At 53.1% G+C, this 25,901-nt stretch overlaps 1 protein-coding gene across 1 annotated transcript; it reads left to right on the top strand.

Moving 5' to 3' along the window:
- The first annotated feature begins 2,925 nt into the window (after positions 1–2,925).
- Positions 2,926–20,215, top strand: ADAMTS8 (ADAM metallopeptidase with thrombospondin type 1 motif 8). The gene is made up of 9 exons (XM_069876264.1): positions 2,926–3,165; positions 12,315–12,554; positions 12,790–12,922; positions 13,403–13,570; positions 13,727–14,025; positions 14,869–15,052; positions 15,716–15,888; positions 15,978–16,153; positions 19,185–20,215. Exons 1-9 carry the CDS (start codon positions 2,926–2,928, stop codon positions 19,915–19,917), a joined length of 2,346 nt encoding a protein of 781 aa, XP_069732365.1. The 3' UTR covers positions 19,918–20,215.
- The last annotated feature ends 5,686 nt before the right edge of the window (positions 20,216–25,901 follow it).

The following is a 25,901-nucleotide window of genomic DNA, read 5'->3' on the forward strand; positions in this document are numbered from 1 at the left end:
AGGGCTCTGTGTTTACTATATAGGTAGGGATGTGGCTTTTAAGTGGAGATAATAATAGAGAGGCAGATGTAAATACATCCCCACAGAAAGGGAGAGCAGCCTTTAACCCTGTGTCCCGCTCTCAGCCGTGGCTGGATTCTGGTTTCCCAGGAATCCTGAGGAGCTTTTCCCTTCCAGGTCTTTTTAGCATCAGGCTAAGTGGGAAAACAAGCCCCCAAAGGGGGGAGTTGGTCCTTGGGTTTGTATCCACTGCAAGGTTAGAGCACAAAACTCGTCCTGAGCGTGTGCTGCTCCCCGTGAAAGGCTAAAAACCAGGGTATGAAGCTGGATAGGATCCAGTGTGGGACAAAGGGCATTCCAAAGGCCAGGAATCTTATGAACTAATGCGGAAGGAGGGTTTAAGAGGAAAGAAGGAGTAATGTGTAAGGTGTAATTTCCCTTTCTCCATTATCCCTGGTGCCGAGCGGGTTCCCAGCCAGGGACAGCGCGTGGATGCCCATCTCCTGAGCTTTGCCACCGCTGAGTATAAGACAGCAGCTACCTGGTTTTACAGATTCCTGTACTCCTGAGGGATCTTCACTTATCATAGAATCATAGAATCACCAGGTTGGAAAAGACCCACCGGATCATCGAGTCCAACCATTCCTATCAAACACTAAACCATGTCCCTCAGCACCTCGTCCACCTGTCCCTTAAACCCCTCCAGGGAAGGGGACTCAACCCCCTCCCTGGGCAGCCTCTGCCAGTGCCCAGTCACCCTTTCTGTGAAAATTTTTTTCCTAATGTCCAGCCTGAACCTCCCCTGGTGGAGCTTGAGGCCATTCCCTCTCGTCCTGTCCCCTGTCCCTTGGGAGAAGAGCCCAGCTCCCTCCTCTCCACAACCTCCTTTCAGGGAGTTGGAGAGAGCAATGAGGTCTCCCCTCAGCCTCCTCTTCTCCAGGCTAAACACCCCCAGCTCTCTCAGCCGCTCCTCTTAAAACTTGTTCTCCAGCCCCTTCACCAGCTTCGTTGCTCTTCTCTGGACATCACTAGGACAGAAAGATGATCTGCTTATTCGAAAAATATGCAGATATAAAAGATATTATAGTTAATACAGTTCTCCAAGGTTTTGTGCATTCTTCTTACAACATGAGGGGAAAAAAAAAGCCCTTAATCTGAAAAGGGGAGATCAGGGGTTTAAATGAAAAAGTCGCACATCCTAACCCCTCAAAAAGTGACAGGAGGAGCTGGCTGCGCTGTTCTGCTCTCATAGGTGTTTTCCACCAGGCTGATTTATCCCACTGCCTTATTCCAGCTGGAGGAAACCCCATGCGGACCCAGCTGTTTGTTCAGGGCACGGAAACCTCCTTGTATTTGTTACTGTTGGAGCTTTCCCTGGGGCCCAAAGCCCTCCCTGTCCCTGGTTTGCAGGCGAAACCTCCCGAGGCACCTTCTGCTTCGCAGCCTGAGACCACAGAGTCATAGAATCATGGAATCACCAGGTTGGAAGAGTCCCACCAGATCATCGAGTCCAACCATCCCTATCAAACACTAACCCATGTCCCTCAATCCCTCGCACAGTGGGGAAAAGGGGGAAGAATCAGTCCCGGGGGCAATGGGGAGATGAGGAGGGATGGGGGAATATCCTTCCCATGGTGGGAGATGGAGAGGAACTGAACTCCCCCCGAGGTGAGGGGCGAGGGGACCGGGTGCCAAACCGCAGCCCCGAGGGCAGGATCAGCCCCGGGTCGGTGAAGGGGTTAACGCTGGGAGGCAACAGGCTGCAGTTGACACTTGGAGGCAGGCGGGGCTCCCGGCGCCTGATTGGCCTCAAACCCCATCCAAAAGTGGGCTGGGGTTTTTTTTTTTCTTCGTTTTTTTTCCCTTGGGTTTTTTTTTCGGGTTTTTTTCTTGGTTTTTTTTTTCTTTTTTTTCCCCCTCTTTTTTTTTCTTCTTTTTTTCCCTTCTTTTTCCCCCCCCATCTTTTCTTCTTTCTTTTTATTTTTTCTTCTTTTTTCCTTCTTTTTTTCTCTATATTTCCTTATTTTTCTTTCATTCTTTTTTGGTCTTTTTTTCTTTTTTCGTCTTTTTTCTTTTTTCGTCTTTTTTCTTCTTTTTCGTCTTTTTTCTTCTTTTTTCTTCTTTTTTCTCTTATTCTTTTTTCCTTCTTTTTTCCTCATTTACTTTTTTCTTCTTTTTTCCTTATTTTTCTTCTTTTTTTCTTCTTTCTTTCTTCTATTTTTCTTCTTCTTTTTTCTTCTTTTTTCTTCTTTTTTTCTTCTTTCTTTCTTCTATTTTTCTTCTTCTTTTTTCTTCTTTTTTCTTCTTTTTTCTTCTTTTTCTTCTTTTCTCTTCTTTTTTCTTCTCCTTCTTCTTCTTTTTTCTCCTTCTTCTTCTTCTTTCCTTCTTTTTCTTCTTCTTCTTTCCTTTTTCTCCTTCTTCTTCTTTCTTTTTTCTTCTTTCTTTTTCTTCTCCTTCTTCTTTTTTCTTCTCCTTCTTCTCTTTTTCTCGCCTTCTTCTTCTTTTTTCCTCTTATTGTTTCTTTTTCTCCTTCTTTCTTTTTTCTCCTTCTTCTTTCTTTTTTCTCCTTCTTCTTCTGTCTTTTTTTCTCCTTCTTCTTCTTTGTTTTTTCTCCTTCTTCTTCTTTCTTTTCCCCTTCTTCTTCTTTCCTTTTTCTCCTTCTTCTTTCTTTTTCTTCTCCTTCTTCTTCTTTTTTTTTTTTATTTCTTTTTCTTTCTTTTTTTTTTCCCCTCCTTCTTCTCCCCCCCCCCTTCTCCGCCTCCCCCAGCCTCCGTCTGGCAGGGGAGGGGACCGTGTTGGGGGGGGGGGGTGGGTGTGAGCGGCGAGGGCTCAAAAATAAACCTCTTATGTCAAAGCCCGGGGGGGGGGGGGGGGGGGCGAGGGGTATAAATAGCACGGGGAGCGGCGGGGCCACCGGGGCGAGCGATGGGGCTGCTGGGGGGCGGCCTCCCGGCGCCCATCCCGCTGCTGCTGCTCTGCCACGCCTGGGGATGCTTCTCGTGCTCCGGCAGCCCCGGAGCCGCCATCCCCCCCGGGGGGGACCCCGCCGGCCGCCCCCCGGCCCGGCCCCGCCGCGCCCCGCGCCTCGTCTCGCAGCCGCGGTTCGTGGAGGCGCTGCTGGTGGCCGATGCCTCCATGGTGCGCTTCTACGGGGACGACGTGGAGGTAAGGGCTCGCCCTGCGCACCCGGCAGACCTCTGCTTCCCCCTCCATCCATCCCTCCTTCTTCCCCCTCCGTCCATCCTCCTTTTCCCCCTCCATCCATCCTCCTTCTTCCCCCGACATCCCTCCTTTTCCCCCTCCATCCCTCCTTCTCTTCCCCCTCCATCCCTCCTTCTTCCCCCTCCATCCCTCCTTCTTCCCCCTCCATCCCTCCTTCTTCCCCCTCCATCCCTCCTTCTCTTCCCCCTCCATCCCTCCTTCTCTTCCCCCTCCATCCCTCCTTCTTCCCCCTCCATCCCTCCTTTTCCCCCTCCATCCCTCCTTTTCCCCCTCCATCCCTCCTTCTCTTCCCCCTCCATCCTTCCTTCTCTTCCCCCTCCATCCCTCCTTCTCTTCCCCCTCCATCCCTCCTTCTTCCCCCTCCATCCCTCCTTCTCTTCCCCCTCCATCCCTCCTTCTCTTCCCCCTCCATCCCTCCTTCTCTTCCCCCTCCATCCCTCCTTCTTCCCCCTCCATCCCTCCTTCTTCCCCCTCCATCCCTCCTTTTCCCCCTCCATCCCTCCTTTTCCCCCTCCATCCCTCCTTCCCCTCCACCCCTCTGTCCTCTCTTACCCCTCCATCCTTCTGTCCCCTCCGTCCCCTCCATCCCTCTGTCTGCTCCATCCCTCCTTCCCATCTGCGCCCTCTCACCTTGCCCATCCATCCCCTCCTTGTCCCTCCATGCCCTGTCACTCTTCCATCTCTCCTTCTTCTCCCCCTCCATCCCTCCATCCCTCCTTCTTCCCCCTACATCTCTCTTTCTTCCCCCATCCCTCCTTTTTCCCCCTCTATCCCTCCTTTTTCCCCCTCCATCCCTCCTTTTTCCCCTTCCATCCTTCCTTTTTCCCCCCTCCATCCCTCTGTCTGCTCCATCCCTCCTTCCCCTCTGCACCCCCTCACCTTGCCCCTCCATCCCCTCCTTGCCCCTCCGTGCTCTGTCACCCCTACATCCCTCCTTTTTCCCCCTCCATCCCTTCCATCCCTCTATCCTCTCTGTCTCCTCCATTCCTCCATCCTATCTGTGCCCTCTCACCTTGCCCATCTGTCCCCTCCTTGTCCCTCCATGCCCTGTCACTCCTTCATCTCTCCTTCTTCCCCCGCCTCCATCTCTCCTTCTTCCCCCCACATCCCTCCTTCTTTTCCCCCCTCCATCCCTCCTTTTTCCCCTGCCCGGCATCCCTCTGTCCCCTCCATCCTTCTGTCCCCTCCATCCCCTCCCTCCCTCCTTCCTCTCTGCACCCTCTCACCTTGCCCCTCCATCCCTCCTTTTTCCCCCTCCATCCCTCCTTTTTCCCCTTCCATCCCATTCCCCCTGCCCCAGCATCCCTCCTGCCCTTCTGTCTCCTCCGTCCCTTCCATCCCTCTGTCTCCTCCGTCCCTTCCATGCTTCTGCCCTCTTGTCCCTTCCATCCTCTCCATCCCCTCCGTCCTCTCCGTCCCTTCCATCCCTCCATCCCTTCCATCCCTCCGTGCCTTCCATCCCTCTTGTCCCCTCCATCCCTCCATCCCCATCCCCGCTGCCTCTCCACCTCCTCCTACCTCTTCTCCTCCATCCCCTCCTTTCCCCTGCTGTGTCCCAGCCTGCTGGCTCTGCCACCACCCCTGCAGGGACAAGGGGTCCTGGGACATCAGGGACCACCTCAGATGAGCGAGTAGAGAGCTGGGGACAGCGCAGGGGGGACCTTGGCTCCGTCCCCACCTTTCCTTGCCATGCAGGGACCGTAAATTCCTGGGGCAGAGACTGCAGAGGGTTCAGTCAGCGTTTGGAACCCTTCCCCAGACCCACCATCCATCCCAGGGAGCCAGTGGCTGCACAGGATGGACACTGTGATGTCCCACCAGTCCGGTGTCCCCATAGATGAGGGACAGAGTGGGTTTAGTGCCTTTCTTCCTCCAAGGAAAGCGCTGGGCTTAGCTCCCTTCCAGATAGGAGCTGGGGCCAGCCAGTAAATAACAGAGCAACGCGCAGTCCAGCTCCTGAGCCACCTGTTAGCAGCCGCACAGATGCTCCAGCAGCCCTTTCCCCGGCCACCACTGCCAGAAACTCTCTTCCCTCCTCCAAGGGGCTCCGGCTGTGGATTCTCTGCCCATGGCCAGGCTTTGCAGAGACCCCAAGAGCAGAGATCCTGGTCTCATAGCCCCCCAACACCCATCTCCAGGGCTGCTGACCCGTTGCTTTCATCCGCACGGGGTCATTTTTCGTGTCTCTTTGAAGACCAGCTCCCCGCTGCCACGCTCCCTGCAGTTGTTTGGGTCCTCGGGTCCAAATTCAGGTTGGAATGGTCTGAAACACACTTGAATCTTTGCGAGGCATCGAAGCTGCTCGTCGTGTGCGTGGGCTGCTTGGGTTGGGGGTTGCTAGAGGAGTCCTGAAGGCTGGGGAGCACTCAGGCAGCTGAAACCAGGAGCTGTGCTTTGGCAGCCTGGCTTTGCCATTTCTACCCACTTTATCGTTCCCCTGGGGGCTTCATCCAGCTCCTCCACTCCTGATAAATTATCGTTTTAATTCCAGCCCTGCTCCGGTGGGGCCGGACCATGAGAAATGCTAAACCTTGGAGCTCCAGCTGATTTCAGCTGCTCAGTATCACTCAGGTTTCACCCCTTGCGTGGTTTTGCTTGCACGCCACCAAGCCAGGTAGCAGAGGGTCAAGAAGCGATGGATGCTGTGCTTGGAGACAGCTCCTCCGGAGCTCACAGCAGTCAAAAATAGAGTTTGCAGTGGAGTAACCTGAATTTTTAAGCCACAGGCATGTAGAAAGTGGTGGAAATTACTCCCTCAGTGATGCAAACCTTCCCCAAGAGAGCAGGGAGAACGCTCCACTGCTTCTTCTGCAGCCAACAGGTCACTCGAGTGGTTTTAAAACAAGCCTGAGGGTCTGTCTCCTGCTACAAAAAAGGTGATGTACATTGGGGGCAAATCCTGGTGATGGCCAGCTTGAGCTGGGGAAAAAAGCAATAACCCTCTAGGTAAATCAGCACTGTGGCAGCTCTTGGAGGCAGGAGGCTGTGGAGCTGCAGGTAGATGCTACCAGGGTGCTGAGACACCAGCGCTGAGGGTGGGTGATGCTGCCTGGTGGGTACGTGGCAGCTCCCTCAGTCCTCCAGGAGTTTCCAGTCTGCTTGGCTCCATCATCTCCTCTTTGTCCCCCAAGAAAATACCTTTCCATCACCTCTCAGGGTGTTTCTTGATGGGGAGGAAGCCTTTAATGATCTCATAGCAATAGCCTATTTAAGTATTTAGGAGGAAGCTTCTCCCAGCTCTGCTGTAGCAGTGGAAAAAAAAGCCACCTGCTGGGTTTCTGCGTCTTTTGTTCTCAGCAACAAAACTGCAAGGAGAAGCACGGTTGCTGCTAAGCCAGAACAACAAGCAGCTACCTTGCTTCTCCCTAAAAAACTACATTTTGTGAACCAAAACAAAAAAAAAAGTGATAGCTTGCTCGTGCTGGTGAGACGTGAGAGAGCTGAGAAGGAGATGCCCAGGGAGCAGCAATGTTGAGTCAGAAGAAACCATATTGATGTAGTGACTTTTCCTGTAACCGCACTTAAATTACCAAATATTTATTAAAGGTCACAACGTTGCTGGTATTCTTAGTTATCTCCTTGCATAAGCTGTAGGAGCTCAAGTAGAAGGGAGTCATCATACGATGCCCTCCAGCGCTGCGAGTTATAATCAATGTCATACTGTTATTAGGAAAATGATATTAATGATTTATTTCTAACTGATCTCAGCTGTTCTAGCTCAGCTGTTAATGTAATTTAGATAACAAGAGCTTAATTTTTCCTCCTTCCACGCTCATGTATGTAAGCCAGGAAATAATTAAATGAGAGCAGAACCAGACGTGAAATTTGGGGGTTAATCAGTCTTCTGGCTTGATGCTTGCAGGAGACGAGGGGGCATCAGCGGCAGGACAGGGCTGAGCACCGTGAGGGGCTTGGCAGGATGAGACCTGCAGTGAGATGAGGACAAGCCCCTCTCTACAGGGATGGGTGGGAGTTATCCTTCGTGTTTGTTTTTCCTGCAGAGGACCCAGAATGCTTGGAGGTGGGGGAGAAAAGGCGCAGAGCATCACAAACTGAGTTAAGGAGGGGTTCTGAGTATGGGAAACTGAGGCAGAAGGCAGGGTAGGGGCTTTTCGTTCCGATGTGCAGGAGAAAGGGCATCTGTGCTGAGCACCTGCGGCGCAGCCTGCACTTGAGGAGATGCTCTGCAAGTCTCAGGGGATGTTTTCTGAGACACTTAAAGCAACAAGCGGTTACAGAAACCGTCCGTGGCGTCCCCAGCCAGCTGGCAGCAGAACCGGATTCCTGCGGTGGGATTTCTCCAGTCTCTCGGTGCAGATGAGATGCATTTCCAAGCTTTCCTCTGCAAACACCATGGCTGCGATCCCCCCTTTTTTTCCTCTTCCTTGCTCTTGCAAGCGGGGAATCTGCCATCCCCGACTCCAAGAGCTGGCGAGGACCGAGGACCACGGCAAAATCAGATTAAGGCGGGATTCCTTGCCTGACTTCTGTGGGTTTTCCAGGCAGATTTATGAGGTTTTGAGAAGTGCTGTTGCAATCCCTTCCCTCAAGTGCTGGAGAGGGCGGCACGGGGCACTGCAGGGGTCCCACTGCCAGCTCTCCCACACCTGGATCAAAGTGACATTGGAGATAAAGCCAAAGCCACCCTGGAGCCTCAGGTCTCCCCATGTCCGGCTCCTGGGCTCTGCTTCAGGATATTTTGCAGCTTGAGCGGATGAGTTTGCTTAATCCCTTGACAAAAGGAGCTGGCCCCTCCTGAGCCCATCCTAGAGGCAGCCGGGATGGGATTAAAGGAGATCTTTGCAAAGCAAAGGGGGACGTGGGGCTGATGTTGCCATCGGGCAGCATCGCTGGTGCTTTTCCTTTGGGATTTGTGACCCCGAGCCTGCATCCGCTTGGGTGCAAGGGATGGTTGGACTCATAGAATCACCAGGTTGGATGAGACCCACCGGGTCATCGAGTCCAACCATTCCCATTGATCACTAAACCATGATCCAATGGGTCCTTTCCAACCTAGTGGTTCTATGGTTCTATGATCCCCCGCGATGTTAAACAGCTGCTGTGTTTCGGTGCTGGCGCGGTGACCGCTGATTATCCAGGGCTTCGGTATGAAAGGCGCAGCACGGAGGGGAGCCAGCTCCCACCAAAGCAGCCTGCGAGCAATCGCCAACTGCAGCGCTCTCGGGATGCTCTCAGGATGGGGCTTTGCTTTGCGTTCATCCGCTCCTGCAAAGAGGCGGTGGCTGCCCTGTGCGTGCCTCAGTTTCCCCTGCGAAGCGGAATCACTTCTCTTGCAGCCCCAAACATCCAGCATGGAGGGAAAGGGGAAAAAAACCAAGTGGCAAACAGTAAAGAGATGGGGCAGGGAGCTGGGAAGGGGCAGGAGGGCAGCTGGGCACACCAGCAGGCTGGCCAGTGTCCCCCTTGTTCTGTTTCCCTTGGCTGCTTCCCATATTTTCACCCAGTAATTCATGACCTGGGCTTCAACCAGCAGGAGGAGGCTGGCAGGTTGGCTGCGGCGAGAATCTGTGCTGGGGGCCAGCGCACAGACATCGCTTTGGGGGAGAGAAACAGGCTGGGATATGTTTTTTACCAGTTGTTTTCTAAAAGCTGGGCAGCCCTCGCATCTGACCCCGTGTTTGCTTCCTTCCATCTGTCTACGCTTCAGAAATCTCAGCGTTTCTTTTCATCCCCCTCTCCCTCCCTACAGAAATGTTGGCTCCTAGGGAGAAAGGAGGTGGGGGGGGGGATAAAAAAAAAACAAGCCCCAGGTCGGGTTGAGCGTTCATCTCCACGAGCTGGGAAGCAAGTTGGAGGGAGGCGAGTCGTGCTCCCTGCTATCCTCCTGCACTGGGTGGGTCCGGAGCTATGAGATCATTATGTGCATACCACAATAATAGTTAGTGGCTGTGGAAGAGCTGTTTCTCCCCCCCCCTTAAAAATAATTAATAAAAAAAACCCCAAACAAAACAGTTTGGGGATTTCTGCAGGCTTCGCCTTCTGAGCGGTTCCCATGAAGGAGAATGTAAGCTGAGGTTTTGCAAGAGCCTGTAGCAGAAAGCAAAATCCTTCAACGTGGTCAGTTGAAAACAAACCATTTCAGTTGCCCATGCTTTGATTTCAACCTGTTTTTCCCATTGCTAACCCTCTGCACGTGCTGTTTGCTTGTGTTGGGCAGTGCTGGTGGTTCCTTGGTTCCTTACGTGCCTGGCTTTGGGCTCTTCCAAGGGATATTGTAATTTACTTTTGGCCCCAGGTCCAAATCCTTGGCTGAGCCGAGGAGCTGCAGGTGGATTTCTGCTCTCCCTGGATCAGTCAGGGTCCATCCAAAACCCATCCGACTCCCACACGAACCAGGGATGGGTATAAATAGACACCAGATGGTGGAACAAGTGAATTTGACCTTTTAATCTGCACTAAATAGCTGTTTGTTTGGTTCTCTTTCCATCTTCCAGATGAAGGGAAGATGGACAGATGTTTTCCAAGTTCCTGCTGCTCAAAGAGTTTCTTGGCTGGATGCAACCCTGAGGATGGGAGGGTTGGCATCCCAGGGCGTTTTCAGTAGGGACTGAGAGCTCCCAGGTAACAACTGGCAGGGTGGAGACAATCCTGGAGTGTGTTAGAAATGATGGGGCAGGATTTGCTTCCTTGGAAGTGAGAGATGATGCTCCAGCACAGAGCATCCTTCTAGATCTTCACACATGTCGTTTTAGGAGGGCTTTGTGATATTTTTAGGAAGGTTCCCAGGTCGGGTAAACAATTCCCCTGATCCCTTGGAGCAGCCGTTCACGGTGATCTTGCCATGGTTTCTTGCCTCGGTGGTGACTTCTCTGTGACATTTGTTGCGTGCTTTGGGCTGGGATGTGAGTCATCTCATGGAGATCTGGCCAGTCTAAATAAACCAGTCTATTCAGTGCTCCCATCAGCTTTACTAGGGCCTGCCCTCCAATAATGAGCCGGGGAGGACTTGAGATACATCTTGCAGAGGTGAGACATCTGTTTGCGAGGAGCTGCCAGCAGTGGGATAAAACACAGCAGAATAATCAAAAATAGCCACTATGGCCCTGGGCAAGTGGCTCTCAGTGCAGCAAACACGCTGTCACTGTGAGATCCCGCTAAACATAGAATCATAGAATCACCAGGTTGGGAAAGACCCACCGGATCATCGAGTCCAACCATTCCCATCAATCACTAAACCATGTCCCTCAGCACCTCATCCACCCGTCCCTTAAACCCCTCCAGGGAAGGTGACTCAACCCCCTCCCTGGGCAGCCTCTGCCAGTGCCCAATGACCCTTTCCGTGAAAAATTTTTTCCTAATGTCCAGCCTGAACCTCCCCTGGTGGAGCTTGAGGCCATTCCCTCTCGTCCTGTCCCCTGTCCCTTGGGAGAAGAGCCCAGCTCCCTCCTCTCCACAACCTCCTTTCAGGCAGTTGGAGAGAGCAATGAGGTCTCCCCTCAGCCTCCTCTTCTCCAGGATAAACACCCGCAGCTCTCTCAGCCGCTACTCTTGTTCTCCAGCCCCCTCACCAGCTTCGTTGCTCTTCTCTGGACTCGCTCCAGAGCCTCAACATCCTTCTTGTGGTGAGGGGCCCAGAACTGAACGCAGGATTCGAGGAGCGGTCTCACCAGTGCCGAATCCAGAGGGAGAAGAACCTCCCTGGACCTGCTGGCCACGCCGTTTCTGATCCAAGCCAAGATGCCATTGGCCTTCCTGGCCACCTGGGCCCCTGCTGGCTCATGTTCAGTCATGGTCAGCATCTCCCTCATTTGCTAAGAAAACAGCATTTTGTGCATGTGACTGTCCCAGCAGCGTCGCGATGGATGAGTGCAAGGACCTGGCTCCATTCGGGAAACGGGTGTTTGGGGTGAAACAGCTGTCGGGGGAGGGCTCCACCGAGCCCTTCCAGTTTAATTAAGCAGTGGCAATGAAGTGAGACTGCGAGGTGTAATTTGTCTGGGGAGGAGAGAAGCCACTTTCTCTTTCCCAACATGATATTGTGTAATAGCTGCATTTTTTTTCCCCTGACTCCGAGACTATGAGCGGGTGCCAAGCAGAAGAGGAATTCTGATGCTCCGATAAGATGTTTACATCAGCCTAAACACTGCTGGCGCGTTTGACATATTAAGTAATCCCTGGTCATCCCAGTCGCCCGAGCAGGGGATGCTGCTGGATGAAGGCTCGGCTGTCAAAGTGCTTTGGCTCTTGTTTGTTGCTGAGGGTGTTGGGTTAAAACACTGCCAGCCACCACAGGCTGGAGTTTTACAGGAATGCAGGGGTGGTTTTGCACCAGCGAGATCATAGAATCATAGAATCACCAGGTTGGAAGAGACCCACCGGATCATCAAGTCCAACCATGATGATGTGTGATCCAACAAGATGATGTGTGAGGTGGTTCCTGCCCCAGGGCAGTGAGAACAGGGTTGTTGCTTCAGGAATATGCAAGGGCACTCACTGTGGGTTTTCTCCAAGTGTTTCTGGGTGTAAAGGGTTCATGGCAGGTGGAACGTGGCAGCTGGAGAAGGGGATGCAGGGGTGGCCTGTTCTGTCCGTCCTTCCAGCCAGCACAGGGTGTCACATACAGAGAAGGCAGCGGTCCAGCAACCCAGGTGGCTGCCTGAGTCCGTCTGGCTGTGGTCGGCGTCATAAATGAATCTGATTTCTTCTTTCCTAACCAAGCAAACAATCCCATGGCAAAGGTTTCACAGAATCATAGAATCACCAGGTTGGAAAAGACCCACTGGATCATCGAGTCCAACCATTCCCATCAATCACTAACCCATGTCCCTCAGCACCTCGTCCACCCGACCCTTAAACCCCTCCAGGGAAGGGGACTCAACCCCCTCCCTGGGCAGCCTCTGCCAGTGCCCAATGACCCTTTCCGTGAAATATTTTTTCCTAATGTTCAGCCTGAACCTCACCTGGTGGAGCTTGAGGCCATTCCCTCTCGTCCTGTCCCCTGTCACTTGGGAGAAGAGCCCAGCTCCCTCCTCTCCACAACCTCCTTCCAGGGAGTTGGAGAGAGCAATGAGGTCTCCCCTCAGCCTCCTCTTCTCCAAGACTTGACCTGCCCCACTCTCTTCTCCTCCCAGAACCACGTCCTGACCCTGATGTCCATGGCAGCTCGCATCTACAAGCACCCCAGCCTGAAGAACTCCATCAACCTGGTGGTGGTGAAGGTGCTGGTGGTGGGTGAGGAGGCAGAGGGGCCGGAGGTGTCTGACAACGGGGGGCTCACCTTGCGCAACTTCTGTAGCTGGCAGCAGAAGTTCAACCCCCCGAGCGACCGGCACCCCGAGCACTACGACACTGCCATCCTGCTGACGAGACAGGTGTGAAGGGTCTCCTGGGGATGCTTTGTGGGGTAGGAGGTCGAGGTGTCCCGTGGAGGGAGAGGAGGGATCCCCCACCAGGCAAAGGACGGAGCTTGAAGTGATGTGGGGTGGGAGGTGGTTGCATTTGGGGTGCAGAGCCCCGGTGGGTTGCCCTACTCTGCTCAAAGGTGTTGAGGCTGCCCGATGCGAGACCCCCTTCACCCCACCTCACCTTGGTGCCCCTCACAAACAGGACTTCTGCGGCCACGAAAGCTGCGACACGCTGGGAGTGGCAGATATCGGCACCATGTGCGACCGCAACAAAAGCTGCTCGGTGATCGAGGACGAGGGCCTGCAGGCAGCCTACACCCTGGCTCATGAACTGGGTAATGCGTCCCTTCCCAAGGGGGTTCTGCTTCTTCAATCCACCATTGGCCAACCTCACTGCTGGGAGGGGATGTGGGGCAGCCCAGCACCCGCATCTCCTGTCCCACCAAGCCTGGGGCATCACCAAGGAGCTTCTGGCACTGGCAGGAGCTGATTTGCACCAGCAAACGTGCTTAGAAGTCTCTGAGTTGGTGTGAATCGGTGCATTTGCCTGATGTGATGAGCTAAAGCACAGGACCAAGTGCTTCTCCCCCTTGGTTTGCTGCTCTTAGAGATGCGCTAATTTGGGCTGCTCTGCCCTGCGTGCACCATTGAGATCCAGCAGGCACGTTACTGTGTTGTTTATTACTTCTGATTTATCAAAGCAAATAGCTTTGGCAGCTGAAAGGACTGCCTGATGACTTCGAGATGCTCCCCGGCCCCTCTGCAGCAGAGCTGGAGCTGGGAGGCTGAGCTCACCGATGCTCTCTGCTCCCCAGGCCACGTGCTCAGCATGCCCCACGATGACTCCAAGACCTGCGAGCGGCTCTTTGGGCCCCTTGGCAAGCACCATATGATGGCCCCTCGTTTCATCCACTTGAACAAGACCCAGCCCTGGTCCCCTTGCAGTGCCATGTACCTCACCGAGTTCCTGGATGGAGGGCACGGTAAGGAGCCTCATTGTTCAATTATCCTTAATTGCTCAGGCTCTTTGCAGTGCCTTGAGGGGCATGAGGGGTGAAGGGTGTTCAAATCAGGTGGCAGAGAGACGTTTGGGATGCAACCTAAGGCATCAAGCCTTGATGCCTCCCTGCCTCGCCCAGGCGACTGCTTGCTGGACGCTCCAGCCGATCCCCTCGCCCTCCCTGCCGAGCTGCCCGGCCGAGGAGCCCTCTACAGCCTGGACCAGCAATGCCAGCAGATCTTCGGCAAGGGCTTCCAGCACTGCCCCAACACCACGGAGGAGGACATCTGCGCCCAGCTCTGGTGCAGGACCAGCAGCGGGGAGCCCCTTTGCCACACCAAGAATGGCAGCTTGCCGTGGGCGGATGGCACCCCTTGCAAAACCGGGGGGCTCTGCTGGGACAGCCGCTGCGTGCCACAGGACACCCTGAAACCACAGGTAAGTGGGGGGATCGGGGACCGACAGACTGGGGCTCAACCCTCTGGGATTCCTAAAGCTCTCACCCATCTCGTGGGTTTGCCTGATTTGTTTTCTGGATGTCTCTCCTTAGAATCTTAGAATCATCAGGTTGGAAAAGACCCACTGGATCATTGAGTCCAACCATTCCCATCAATCACTAAACCATGTCCTTGAGCACCTTGTTCCTTAAACACCTCTTGGGATGGTGACTGAACCCCCTCCCTGGGCAGCCTCTGCCAGTGCCCAGTGACCCTTCCTGTGAAAAATTCTTTCCTAATGTCCAGCCTGAACCTCCCCTGGTGGAGCTTGAGGCCATTCCCTCTCGTCCTGTCCCCTGTCACTTGGGAGAAGAGCCCAGCTCCCTCCTCTCCACAACCTCGTTTCTGGTAGTTGGAGAGAGCAATGAGGTCTCCCCTCAGCCTCCTCTTCTCCAGGCTGAACACCCCCAGCTCTCTCAGCAGCACCTTTTATTAGTCTTTATTACTCGTACACAAACGCTGCTGTGCCTTTCGCCAAGGCCTTGGGCTGGTCTGAACCAGAGCAAGCAGCCGCAGCTCTGCAATTAAATCACGGCTTTTTGCCCTGCCAGGGGAATTAGCGGTGATTTCTGAGTCAGTCAGCAAAGTACTTAAACCCAAGCTTAACTTTAAGCACCGGTGGCAGTCAGTAATAACTTCACGTGATGTATGTGCTTAAGTGCTTTCTGGACCAGAAAAAGAAGCTGGGGGTGGATTATAACCCAGTTTGCTCTGGGACTGAGCAACCAGGGAGGGATGGACGGGTTTGATGACGGATCTAACAGCTTCTCACGGCCTCTCGCAGCCAGCAGTGGACGGCGGTTGGGGCCCTTGGAGCCCCTGGGGCTCCTGCTCGCGGAGCTGCGGCGGCGGCGTGCAGTTCTCGTACCGCCACTGCGACAGCCCCAAGCCCCAGCACGGCGGCAAGTACTGCGAGGGGCAGCGCGCCAAGTACCAGTCGTGCCACACCGACGAGTGCCCGCCCGGGGGTAAGCCCAGCTCTGCAAAGACACCCGGCCGCACAGCAGAAGGATCCGATGCGCAAGTGCACACTCACCTCCTGCCCCCCTTTCCTCCACGGGTTGCTCCACTCTTCCTTCATTATTCATATTATAGGGGGCAATAGCTTTCTGCTGGGTGTTGTGGTCCCTCCGGCTGGGTGTGAGGTGCGTGTCCTCCTCTGCTTGCAAGCTCACCGCACGCTCCTGCAATCACAGAACCACTAGGTTGGAAAAGACCTCTTAGATCATCGAGTCCAACCATTCCTATCAATCATTAAACCATGTCCCTGAGCATCTCATCCACCTGTTCCTTAAACCCCTCCAGGGAAGGTGACTCAACCCCCTCCCTGGGCAGCCTCTGCCAGAGCCCAATGACCCTTCCTGTGAAAATATTTTTCCTAATGTCCAGCCTGAACCTCCCCTGGTGGAGCTTGAGGCCATTCCCTCTCGTCCTGTCCCCTGTCCCTTGGGAGAAGAGCCCAGCTCCCTCCTCTCCACAACCTCCTTTCAGGGAGTTGGAGAGAGCAATGAGGTCTCCCCTCAGCCTCCTCTTCTTCAGACTATCCTTGGCTCACACCCGCATCTCCACGATGGCTGAGGAGGACAGCAGTTCCTGCCATGGTCTGAGTCACTTTTCAAATTTCCTTGCAGGGAAAAGCTTTCGGGAGCAGCAGTGTGAGAAGTACAACAGCTACAACTTCACAGATCTGGAAGGGAATCGCCTGGAGTGGGTCCCCAAGTACGCGGGGGTGTCACCCCGAGACCGATGCAAGCTTTTCTGCAGAGCCAGAGGGAGGAGCGAATTTAAAGTCTTCGAGGCCAAAGTAAGATTCCTGGTGATGCTCAGCGCCCCTTTTTACCTCATTTCAGATCAAACGCCCTAATTGCTCCTCTGTATGCCCTCCTTTCCTAGGTGATCGATGGGACGCTGTGTGGACCGGAGACCCTCTCCATCTGTGTCCACGGGCAGTGCATCAAGGCTGGCTGCGACCACGTAGTCGGGTCCTCCAAGAAGCTGGACAAGTGTGGGGTGTGCGGCGGCAACGGCTCTACCTGCAGGAAAATATCCGGCTCACTCAACCGATCCAAGTAAGGGGAGGAGGAGTTTGCAGAGGTCATAGAGTCATAGAATGGTTTGAGTTGGAAGGGACCTTGAAGACCATCTAATTCCAACGCCCCTGCCATGGGCAGGGACACCTCCCACTGGATCAGGGGCTCCAAGCCCCATCCAACCTGGCCCTGAACCCCTCCAGGGATGAGGCAGCCACCTAGGTCTAAAGCCAGTTTGCTTTCTTTGCCGAGAGCATTGCACCTCGCTGCAGACCTTGTCTGCACCAGCCAGACTCGAGGAGTTCTTGGCTTCCCCTCTGAGCTTCGACCTGGGCTCACAGCCATGCAAACACCCGCAGCCGGGTGGCCTTGCAACGGCTTGGTCTCCACCCCAGACTTAGGCAAAGTTTATTTTGGGGCAGCAATATGCAAGCCAAGCGGAGCGTATTTCCTAAAATAATAGCTGGTGATGACACTGATGGTGGGCTCAGTGTGTCACTACAAATAAATCTGCAGCCTCAAGGAGTTTACAATAGGGCCATGAAGGTGATCAGAGGGCTGGAGAACCTTCTACAGGAGGACGGGCTGGGGTTGTCCAGCCTGGAGGAGAGAAGGCTGCGGGGAGACCTTAGAGCATCTTCCAGTACTGAAAGGAGAAAGCTGGGGAGGGGCTCTAGATCAGGGAGGGCAGGGAGAGGACAAGGTGGAAAGGTTTTCAGCTGAAAGAGGGGATATAGAGATGAGATCTTGGGAAGAAATGTTTTGCTGTGAGGGTGGGGAGGCCCTGGCCCAGGTTGCCCAGAGCAGTGGTGGCTGCCCCATCCCTGGAGGGGTTCAAGGCCAGGTTGGATGGGGCTTGGAGCCGCTGATCCAGTGGGAGGTGTCCATGCCCATGGCAGGCAGTTGGAACCAGATGTGCTTTGAGGTCCCTTCCAACCGAAACAATTCTATGATCCTGCCCCAATGCAGTGAGTTGGACACATTTTGGAGGCTGATGTGGGTTTTAAGTAGTTCATTAAGTTTTCCCTGGGCTTAGAAGTGAATTTCAGGCATGTGACACGGGCATCGAGGCAGCCGTTTCCCTCACCCAAGATCTCCGTTGCTTTGCCAAAGAGCTGATTTAAGGCTTTTGTTGAAAAGATCGTAACAAAAGGCCAACGCGTCCAATTCCATGCAGCGAGGTGACTCACGCAGTCAAATTAGATTTCCTAAATGGTTTCCTTCCAGGGAGCCAGCAGAAATGGGGCTTCCACTCTCCTATGAATTGTTTGTGGTTGACTAAAGAGAGATTAGTGTGGTAGCTACAGCCAAGAAGAGATCCCATTAAGATCAGGGTTGGGGAGGCCAGGGTGACTGAGAACAGGATTTGACCCAAAGGCTTTGTTCCAAAATTCTCTAAACCTAATTAATTACTCATTGCAGCATCAACTGTGGGGACGCATGGAGAGCAATCCTGCCAGCCCCATGGTGTGAATCGCGCCAGGGTGGCATTTATTATAGCAGCAAGTAATTATCTTAGTACAGGGTGCGGAGGGCTCCAGTTCCAAAGCCTTCCTGGTTATGTCCCAGGAGCTGTGGTGTTCCAGGGATAGGCTCTGGCTAGCTTTGCAGGCTACAGACTAGGAGAAGTCTGGCTGGAAAGCTGCCTGGAGGAGAAGGACCTGGGGGGGTTGGTTGACAGCGACTGACCATGAGCCAGCAGGGGCCCAGGGGGCCAAGAAGGCCAATGGCATCTTGGCTTGGATCAGAAACGGTGTGACCAGCAGGTCCAGGGAGGTTCTTCTCCCTCTGGACTCAGCACTGGTGAGACCGCTCCTCGAATCCTGTGTTCAGTTCTGGGCCCCTCACCACAAGAAGGATGTTGAGGCTCTGGAGCGAGTCCGGAGAAGAGCAACGAAGCTGGTGAGGGGGCTGGAGAACAGGCCTTATGAGGAACGGCTGAGAGAGCTGGGGGTGTTTAGCCTGGAGAAGAGGAGGCTGAGGGGAGACCTCATTGCTCTCTCCAACTGCCTGAAAGGAGGTTGTGGAGAGGAGGGAGCTGGGCTCTTCTCCCAAGTGACAGGGGACAGGACAAGAGGGAATGGCCTCAAGCTCCACCAGGGGAGGTTCAGCTGAACATTAGGACAAAATTTTTTCACAGAAAGTTGATTGGGCACTGGCAGAGGCTGCCCAGGGAGGGTGTTGAGTCCCCTTCCCTGGAGGGGTTTAAGGGACGGGTGGACGAGGTGCTGAGGGACATGGTTTAGTGATTGATGGGAATGGTTGGACTCAATGATCTGGTGGGTCTTTTCCAACCTGGTGATTCTATGATTCTATGATTCTATGAATATGGTCCAAGCCCTCCAACAGGCGTTGTTTGACATCGTAGTGGTGGCTGCAATACCCTCCCAAAGATGAGTCTGGGTTGCAGAGACACCTGCCCATGGATCGGGGTGGTTTTGCTGCGACAGTATGTGCTGTCTTCTTGAAAAGGCTTTCATAGGTGCTTGCTGTCTTCTAGGAAAGGCATTTGAGTTCGTATAATCTCCAGTGAGATGTCTGTTGGATTAACTGTTTAACTGCTGGCAATGTCTGGCCAATGTGCTGAGCAACATGGTTTAGTGTTTGATAGGAATGGTTGGACTCAATGATCCGTTGGATCTCTTCCAACCTGGTTATTCTATGATTCTATGATTCTATATTTCCTGTGTGTACGATGCCAGCAGCATGCAGACTCTCTCCTGTTCTGCTGTCCTAGGTGTGTCACCTACAGCTGATGCTATCCTTCAGCATCACGGAGCAGAGCTGGGCTTTTAGTGCCAAACACTTCACCCATTTCAACAGAAAAGGAGTGAGGGGAGTTTCCCACCATGGCTGGTAACCGTGGGGCTGTTTGTTTGACTGCATCGTTCACTTTTGCATGTAATTCAGTCAAAATCTTCCAGGCAGGCACACATCTGGCACAACTGCAGGATTTCCAGCTCTTGAGTGCTCTGTGTGATGGCTTCAGAGCCACAATCCCACTTGTCGAGTGCCATGCTCTGCATGGGTCTCCTCTCAATATGTAACCGTGTCCCTTTGCCCCATACAGATACGGGTACAATGACATTGTCACCATCCCTGCCGGGGCAACCAACATCGACATCAAACAGCGCAGCCACCGGGGGGTCCGTCACGATGGGAATTACCTGGCTCTGAGGACCCTTGAGGGCAAGTACCTGCTGAACGGGGACTTTGCCATCTCAGCCATGGAGCAGGACATCCTCGTGAAGGGGACCATCCTGAAATACAGCGGCTCCATGACGACCTTGGAGAGGCTGCAGAGCTTCCGGCAGCTCCCGGAGCCCCTGACCGTCCAGCTGCTGACCTTTGCCGGCGCGACCTACCCACCGAAAGTCAAGTACACCTTCTTCATCCCCAAGGATGTCCCTTTCAGCAAGCAGAAAGGCAAAGAGAAGAAGTCAGCCAACATCATCCAACCCATGCTGACTTCCCAGTGGGTCCTGGGTGACTGGTCCGAGTGCTCCAAAACGTGTGGCTCCGGCTGGCAGAGGCGGACGGTGGATTGCCGGGACGTGGAGGGTCAAACCTCCTCTGCTTGCGACAGAACCCTCAAGCCGGAGGACATCAAGCCCTGTGGAGACATCCCTTGCCCTCTCTGGCGCCTGGGTCCCTGGTCCCCCTGCTCCCAAACATGCGGCGAGGGTGTGCGGACACGCAATGCTTCTTGCATTGATTACGCCGGTAAAATCACCTCCCCGGAGAAGTGCAGCTCGCCGGGGCCACCAACAGCCACCACCTCCTGCGTGCTGCGACAGTGCTGAGCCGAGGGGACAGGCACCACGCCAGCAACGCCAGCGCAGAGGATGCCGCGGGCTCGCTTGCCAGAAGAACAACCACTCTCCAGCGGTTCATCCCCACCCCATCAATGTCTACCTCAGAGTGGGGCATTAACAGCAGCGAAATGGGGAGGAATCACTTCTTTTCCTTTCTTTCTTCTTTTCTTGCTGGCTGGCAGCTCGCAGGCAAGTTGTAATCTAAGAGGAAAAATAAGAGTGTCCGTAGGGTGTTTCCAAAGAGTTGTTAAATGTAGTTGAAGGCTCTGTTTGTAATATTTGCTGGGGATGCAGCAAGATGCGGAGCTGCCTTTGCCATCACTGCATCCCAGGTTGAGGAGGTCCAGGATGGGTGGCTTTGGTGGTAAAATCGAGATCCCTTTGCAAAAGGCTTGGATCACGTTGCCGTCTCCTCCCTGCCGCAGCGTGGTTGTCCTTGAGCACGAGGAGCACTGTGGGGTTAGCCTGGGAGATAACTTGCTTGTTTGGCTGGGAGCGGGACGGAACCAAGGGCTGGATCCTGGCACTTGGTGGGTTGGAGGACGGAGAGATGGTCCCGGTTGTTTCTTCCAGTTTTATAATTTGCGAGGTGAAAAAACTGCCTCCAAACACCCCCAGCATCTTCACAGTTATTCCCAGGGCTGCAACCCCATGCCTTGGTTTCCCCAGCTATCAAACTGAGGCTTAATTATACCTGATCTGGCTCGCAGGGCTGCTGTGAGGTTTAATTAATTGCTAATTCTGTCGTGCCCTGCCTGTGAAGTGCCTTCTGCGATACCCCATGCACCCTCGGGAACGGGCACTTGGATGCACCAGCCTTTTCCTCTCCCGTCCTTGGCTTTCAGTCCCCTTGCGTGTTCATTTTATCAACTCTGCTTTAATTTTTGGAGCTGATTTGGCTCGCAGCAGGGATGACCCCAACATCTGCAGATGCCGAGCTTCTCCCCAGCCCACGATGGTGACCAGGGAAGCTTTTCGCTTGTGTTTTCCTGGCTTATATGAAGATGCTTGGACCTGCTGCTGCGCTCCAGCCTTGCTTGAGCAATTCTCAGTCTTAAACAGAGCCTGGCAAGGCTGGAGTTCTTTCTTCCTGGTGGAGAAGAGCCAGGGTCCCTCTCCCCAGCCCAGCACTCCCTGGCCCCAGCGTAGGTGGCTGCTCAGGCCCTGAACTTTCCCCTTTTCAAAGCGATCGCCGTCCATGTGCTGGCAGCAGCCAGTGCCTGGGGAGCAGGGATGGAATTTGGGAAGGTTTTGCCATCGCTGAATGAGCGATTTGGCTTTTCCAGGCTCCTCGCGGTGCCCCTTGCTGCTTCCCTGGGGGCACCTGTACCCTGCCTCAGGTCCCCTTTTAGCAGCAATACATTGAATTTCCAGTGGGAACAGCCTGTTTCTCATAGGGAGAAGAGCTGGAGGAAGAGGACTTGAATTTGTGTTGTCTGAGTTCCCCTGTTTGCAGTTGCAGAGCAGACCCTTTCTTTTCTCTCTTGCCAGAGCTAAGCTCCCATGAGACCCTTTTCTTGCTGGGTCTGGGATGGGACTGCGGGGTGAGTTGCCCCCCAGAGCTGTGCCAGAAACCCCAGGATACTCAGCTTTTATCTCCTGTAGGTGATTCCTATTGAAACCAAGGGGGCTACAGCCAAGGTCTGAGAACACCGAGGGCTTAGCTCCTTTTATTTAGGAAAGAAAAAAACATAAAGGCCAGCTTCAGAGTTTGGATGTGGAGCTGTTTGGGCTGTGGTTCAGACCTACCTTCGGGCAATGTTCTGCGTCTGCTAATTAATCTCCAGGAATTTAAGCCCTCTCTCCCTCTAACAAATAGCTGGATGCTATAGTCATGCAGCCTTGCAGGGTTATTTTCTTTTTTCCTCTTTGAGTCTGCGAGGGTTTTAACTCAAAGGCCAGCGCGTGTTTCCTCTCCAGCATTTTAAGCAGCATTTAGGATGGGTCAGAAATCTCAGGCTGAGACAGTGCCAAGGAAAACATCTGTATTTATCACACAGGAGTCGTGCACGCCAAGGGGCTCTTCCAGTTTTTTTTTTTTTATATTCACTGCGCGGTCGCTTAGCTGGAGCTTCCTAGATGCAAAAATCTCCCTTCCTAGATGCAAAAACCTCCCTGCCACAGGCAAATCCTGCTGCTTTTCCAGCCAGGAGGAGGCTGGGGACCTCGCTGGAGCAGGGTGACTGCAGCGTTGATGCTCGGTTGAGGTGTGGGGTCTGGGTGATGCAAAGTGGGATTTCTGCCCTCGCCTTCCCGTAGAAACACGTAGCCTTTACGCTGATGTAAGTCAAAGAGGTTATGTATTAGGATATATATATGTGTATATATATGTTTCCCTTCAGTGAAGGATTGTAGCAACATACTGAGCCTCTTGTGTTAGATATTTATTATAAATTTCTGGTTTGTTTTGTACAGTAGCTGTCTGGAAAGGAGAGGATGAAACAAGAAGAAAAAAAAAAAAAAGAAACAACAACAAAAAAAAGACTCTCTGTGTTTTAATGTGCTGCTCCCACCTCCTCGCTCCAAAACCTGCAGTGGGGTTGGAGAGGGGACGTCTCTGCTCATTTAACCACTCGGATGTGTGGCTGGTGTCTCCCCTCCTCCCTGGAGCACCCAGATCAGGGTGTGATTTCCAGCCGAGCTGTGTAAGCATAACAAACCCAACCCAAATCAGGCTTTGGACTTTCATTTTAAGGGGGTGGGGAATTATAATTTTCTGGGGTTTAGCCTTTTGTTTGTATTTGGTTTTAACTTTGAAAACAGTCTGTTTGTGAGTCTGCCTTTGCCCCTTCAATAAAGGATTTCCTGCCTCTTATCTCTTTGAATTTGTTTCTATTTGCATTTTTCTCAGGATATATAGTTTTTTTTATCTCTGTCCCACGAGCAATACTATAAATCTCCCTTTTCCCTTATTCAGCTATAAATAAGTGGTTAACTCACTTTTGAGATGCTAAACCAGAACGTTACATGACAGAGTAAACAAAACCCAGGGAGCTAAAGTTATTCCCCAGCAATTTTGATTCATCAGGTGAAGTGCTTAGGGATCTGGTTTAGCAGTGGACAGGAACGGCTGGATTGATGATCTCAAAGGCCTTTTCCAACCAAGCAATTTCCAACCAAGCACCAGATCATCGAGTCCAACCATTCCTATCAAACACTAAACCATGTCCCTCAGCACCTCATCCACCTGTCCCTTAAACCCCTCCAGGGAAGGTGACTCAACCCTCTCCCTGGGCAGCCTCTGCCAGTGCCCAATCACCCTTTCTGTGAAAAGTTTTTTCCTAATGTCCAGCCTAAACCACCCCTGGTGGAGCTTGAGGCCATTCCCTCTCGTCCTGTCCCCTGTCACTTGGGAGAAGAGCCCAGCTCCTTCCTCTCCACAACCTCCTTTCAGGGAGTTGGAGAGAGCAATGAGGTCTCCCCTCAGCCTCCTCTTCTCCAGGCTAAACACCCCCAGCTCTCTCAGCCGTTCCTCATAAGGCCTGCTCTCCAGCCCCCTCACCGGCTTTGTTGCTCTTCTCTGGACTCGCTCCAGGTCCAAGGTGAAAGCACAGCCTTCTGTTGAATAGCAGCTGTGGTTTAATTTCTGTGTATTGGTGATTTCCATCTACCCATGGGCTTGAAAAGGATGCTCCTACAGCCAGGCAGAGGCTACCCATTTAGCTCCAAGGGAAAGGGTTAACCTATCGCTGAGGGACGTGTCACTGCGTTAATGGGCACAGCAACGCATGCCACCCTATTTATAACCAGGTGTGACATTCATTTTAGATGACTCCTCTTGGCTCCCGTACAGCCAGGTCCTGGGTTTCAGCTCATTAAGGCTGAGCCGGCCCCGGCTTTTCCCCCACCTTTCTTTTTTGTCGTCACTGGGTTTGTGTAGAATAACTGGAATTTCAAACGATGCCAAAGGCTTCAAGATATTACTGAGAAGGAGAAAAAGCCCTTAATTAATCGTAGTAATGTAACCATCGGAATTTAACTTCTAAAAAAGAGTAGTGGGATAACAAAATAAACCTTATGAGAACTTCTCTGACACTGTACCCATGATGGTTAACCAGAGACAAGGGGGACCACCAGGCAGAGAGATGTATCTTCGTGGTTCCATCAAGGGGAAATTATTAGGGTCAACCCATTATATTTTATTGGCGTGGTTCCTCATCTACAGCACTCTCAGAAGACATACGATGACACAGGCTCCTCACCCATGCAGGAGCATCACCAGGTACCTGTTGAAATAGTGGTTTGCTCCTTTGTTCCTGAGCCTCCCCCCACCAAGGGCTGGACTCTCCACATCTCCAACCCCAGTTATTCCTGGATAACTGCTCCCCCTTGTCACTGCTCTTTAGTTTAATAGTTTTTCTCTCTCTCTTTCTTTTGTTTTTACCCTCCTGTGCATTTGTAGACAGGAGTTGCACCCTCTTCAAGGCTCATTTCCTTAGACTTGTAGGCTCGGGTTATAAAATCTGAACATATTGTCTCCAGACAGAGGTGATCACAGCGTCCCAACAAGCTCACACCAGCACGTGGTGTTCCAGCCAGGAATCCTTCCTTATTCCTGATGGAAACATCCTTCCTGCCATGTCCTAGGACCATGATGTCTCTTTTCTGCCATTATCTTCTGCTCAGTTCACCCATCCCGGTCTTATGACCCTTCTGCTTTTCCGGCTTTCTCTTCTTCCGTACAGATACCTGTTAAATTCATCCTCAGTCACCCAAGCAAGTGGTCTGGTTCCCAGAGCTCCTGGATGACAGCACTTCAGCTGGGCTGAGACCAACACGATGAGGTTTAACAAGGCCAAATGCCGGGTCCTGCACTTGGGGCACAACAACCCTGAGCAGCTCCAGACTAGGAGAAGTCTGGCTGGAAACTGCCTGGAGGAGAAGGACCTGGGGGTGTTGGTTGACAGCGACTGAACATGAGCCAGCAGTGGCCCAGGGGGCCAAGAAGGCCAATGGCATCTTGGCTTGGATCAGAAACGGCGTGGCCAGCAGGTCCAGGGAGGTTCTTCTCCCTCTGGACTCGGCACTGGTGAGACCGCTCCTCGAATCTTCGGGTCAGTTCTGGGCCCCTCACCACAAGAAGGATGTTGAGGCTCTGGAGCGAGTCCAGAGAAGAGCAACGAAGCTGGTGAGGGGGCTGGAGAACAGGCCTTATGAGGAACAGCTGAGAGAGCTGGGGGTGTTTATCCTGGAGAAGAGGAGGCTGAGGGGAGACCTCATTGCTCTCTAGAACTACCTGAAAGGAGGTTGTGGAGAGGAGGGAGCTGGGCTCTTCTCCCAAGGGACAGGGGACAGGACGAGAGGGAATGGCCTCAAGCTCCACCAGGGGAGGGTCAGGCTGAACATTAGGAAAAAATTTTTCACGGAAAGGGTGATTGGGCACTGGCAGAGGCTGCCCAGGGAGGGGGTTGAGTCACCTTCCCTGGAGGGGTTTAAGGGACGGGTGGACGAGGTGCTGAGGGACATGGTTTAGTGATTGATGGGAATGGTTGGACTTGATGATCTGGTGGGGTCTTTTCCAACCTGGTTATTCTATGATTCTATGATTCAGAGGGACCCTTGCAATTCAGAGCATGGAGAAAACAGGCTCCTCTCCTCAATGCCCTCTTCAGCCTCCTCTCCTACCAACTGGGCTGCTTTAACCCCTGGCACTGCACTCGCTGATGACCAGGCAAAGTGCTCCCAGGTCTGGAGAAGACATAAACCCAAAACCCACCTGATGCCAGGAGAAAATTAGGGATTGCTAAAGAGAGAAGTCAGCAGGATTGAGCTACATTAACCGAGCCCTGGAGACTATAACAGGCAGAGGAAGAGGAGGAGAGGGCTCCTGCACATGGGTGCTGAATGAAGGAGCAGGCGGTGAGTACTCGAGGTGGGAGAAAAGAGGTTTTCCTTCCAGAGCTGCTGAGCTCAGAGTGGGGGGAGGCTGTGCATGAGGGATGTCATTTACTTTCAGTGTTAATAGATGCATC

Source organism: Phaenicophaeus curvirostris, chromosome 25, assembly GCF_032191515.1.
Source record: "Phaenicophaeus curvirostris isolate KB17595 chromosome 25, BPBGC_Pcur_1.0, whole genome shotgun sequence".
NCBI lineage: Eukaryota > Metazoa > Chordata > Aves > Cuculiformes > Cuculidae > Phaenicophaeus > Phaenicophaeus curvirostris.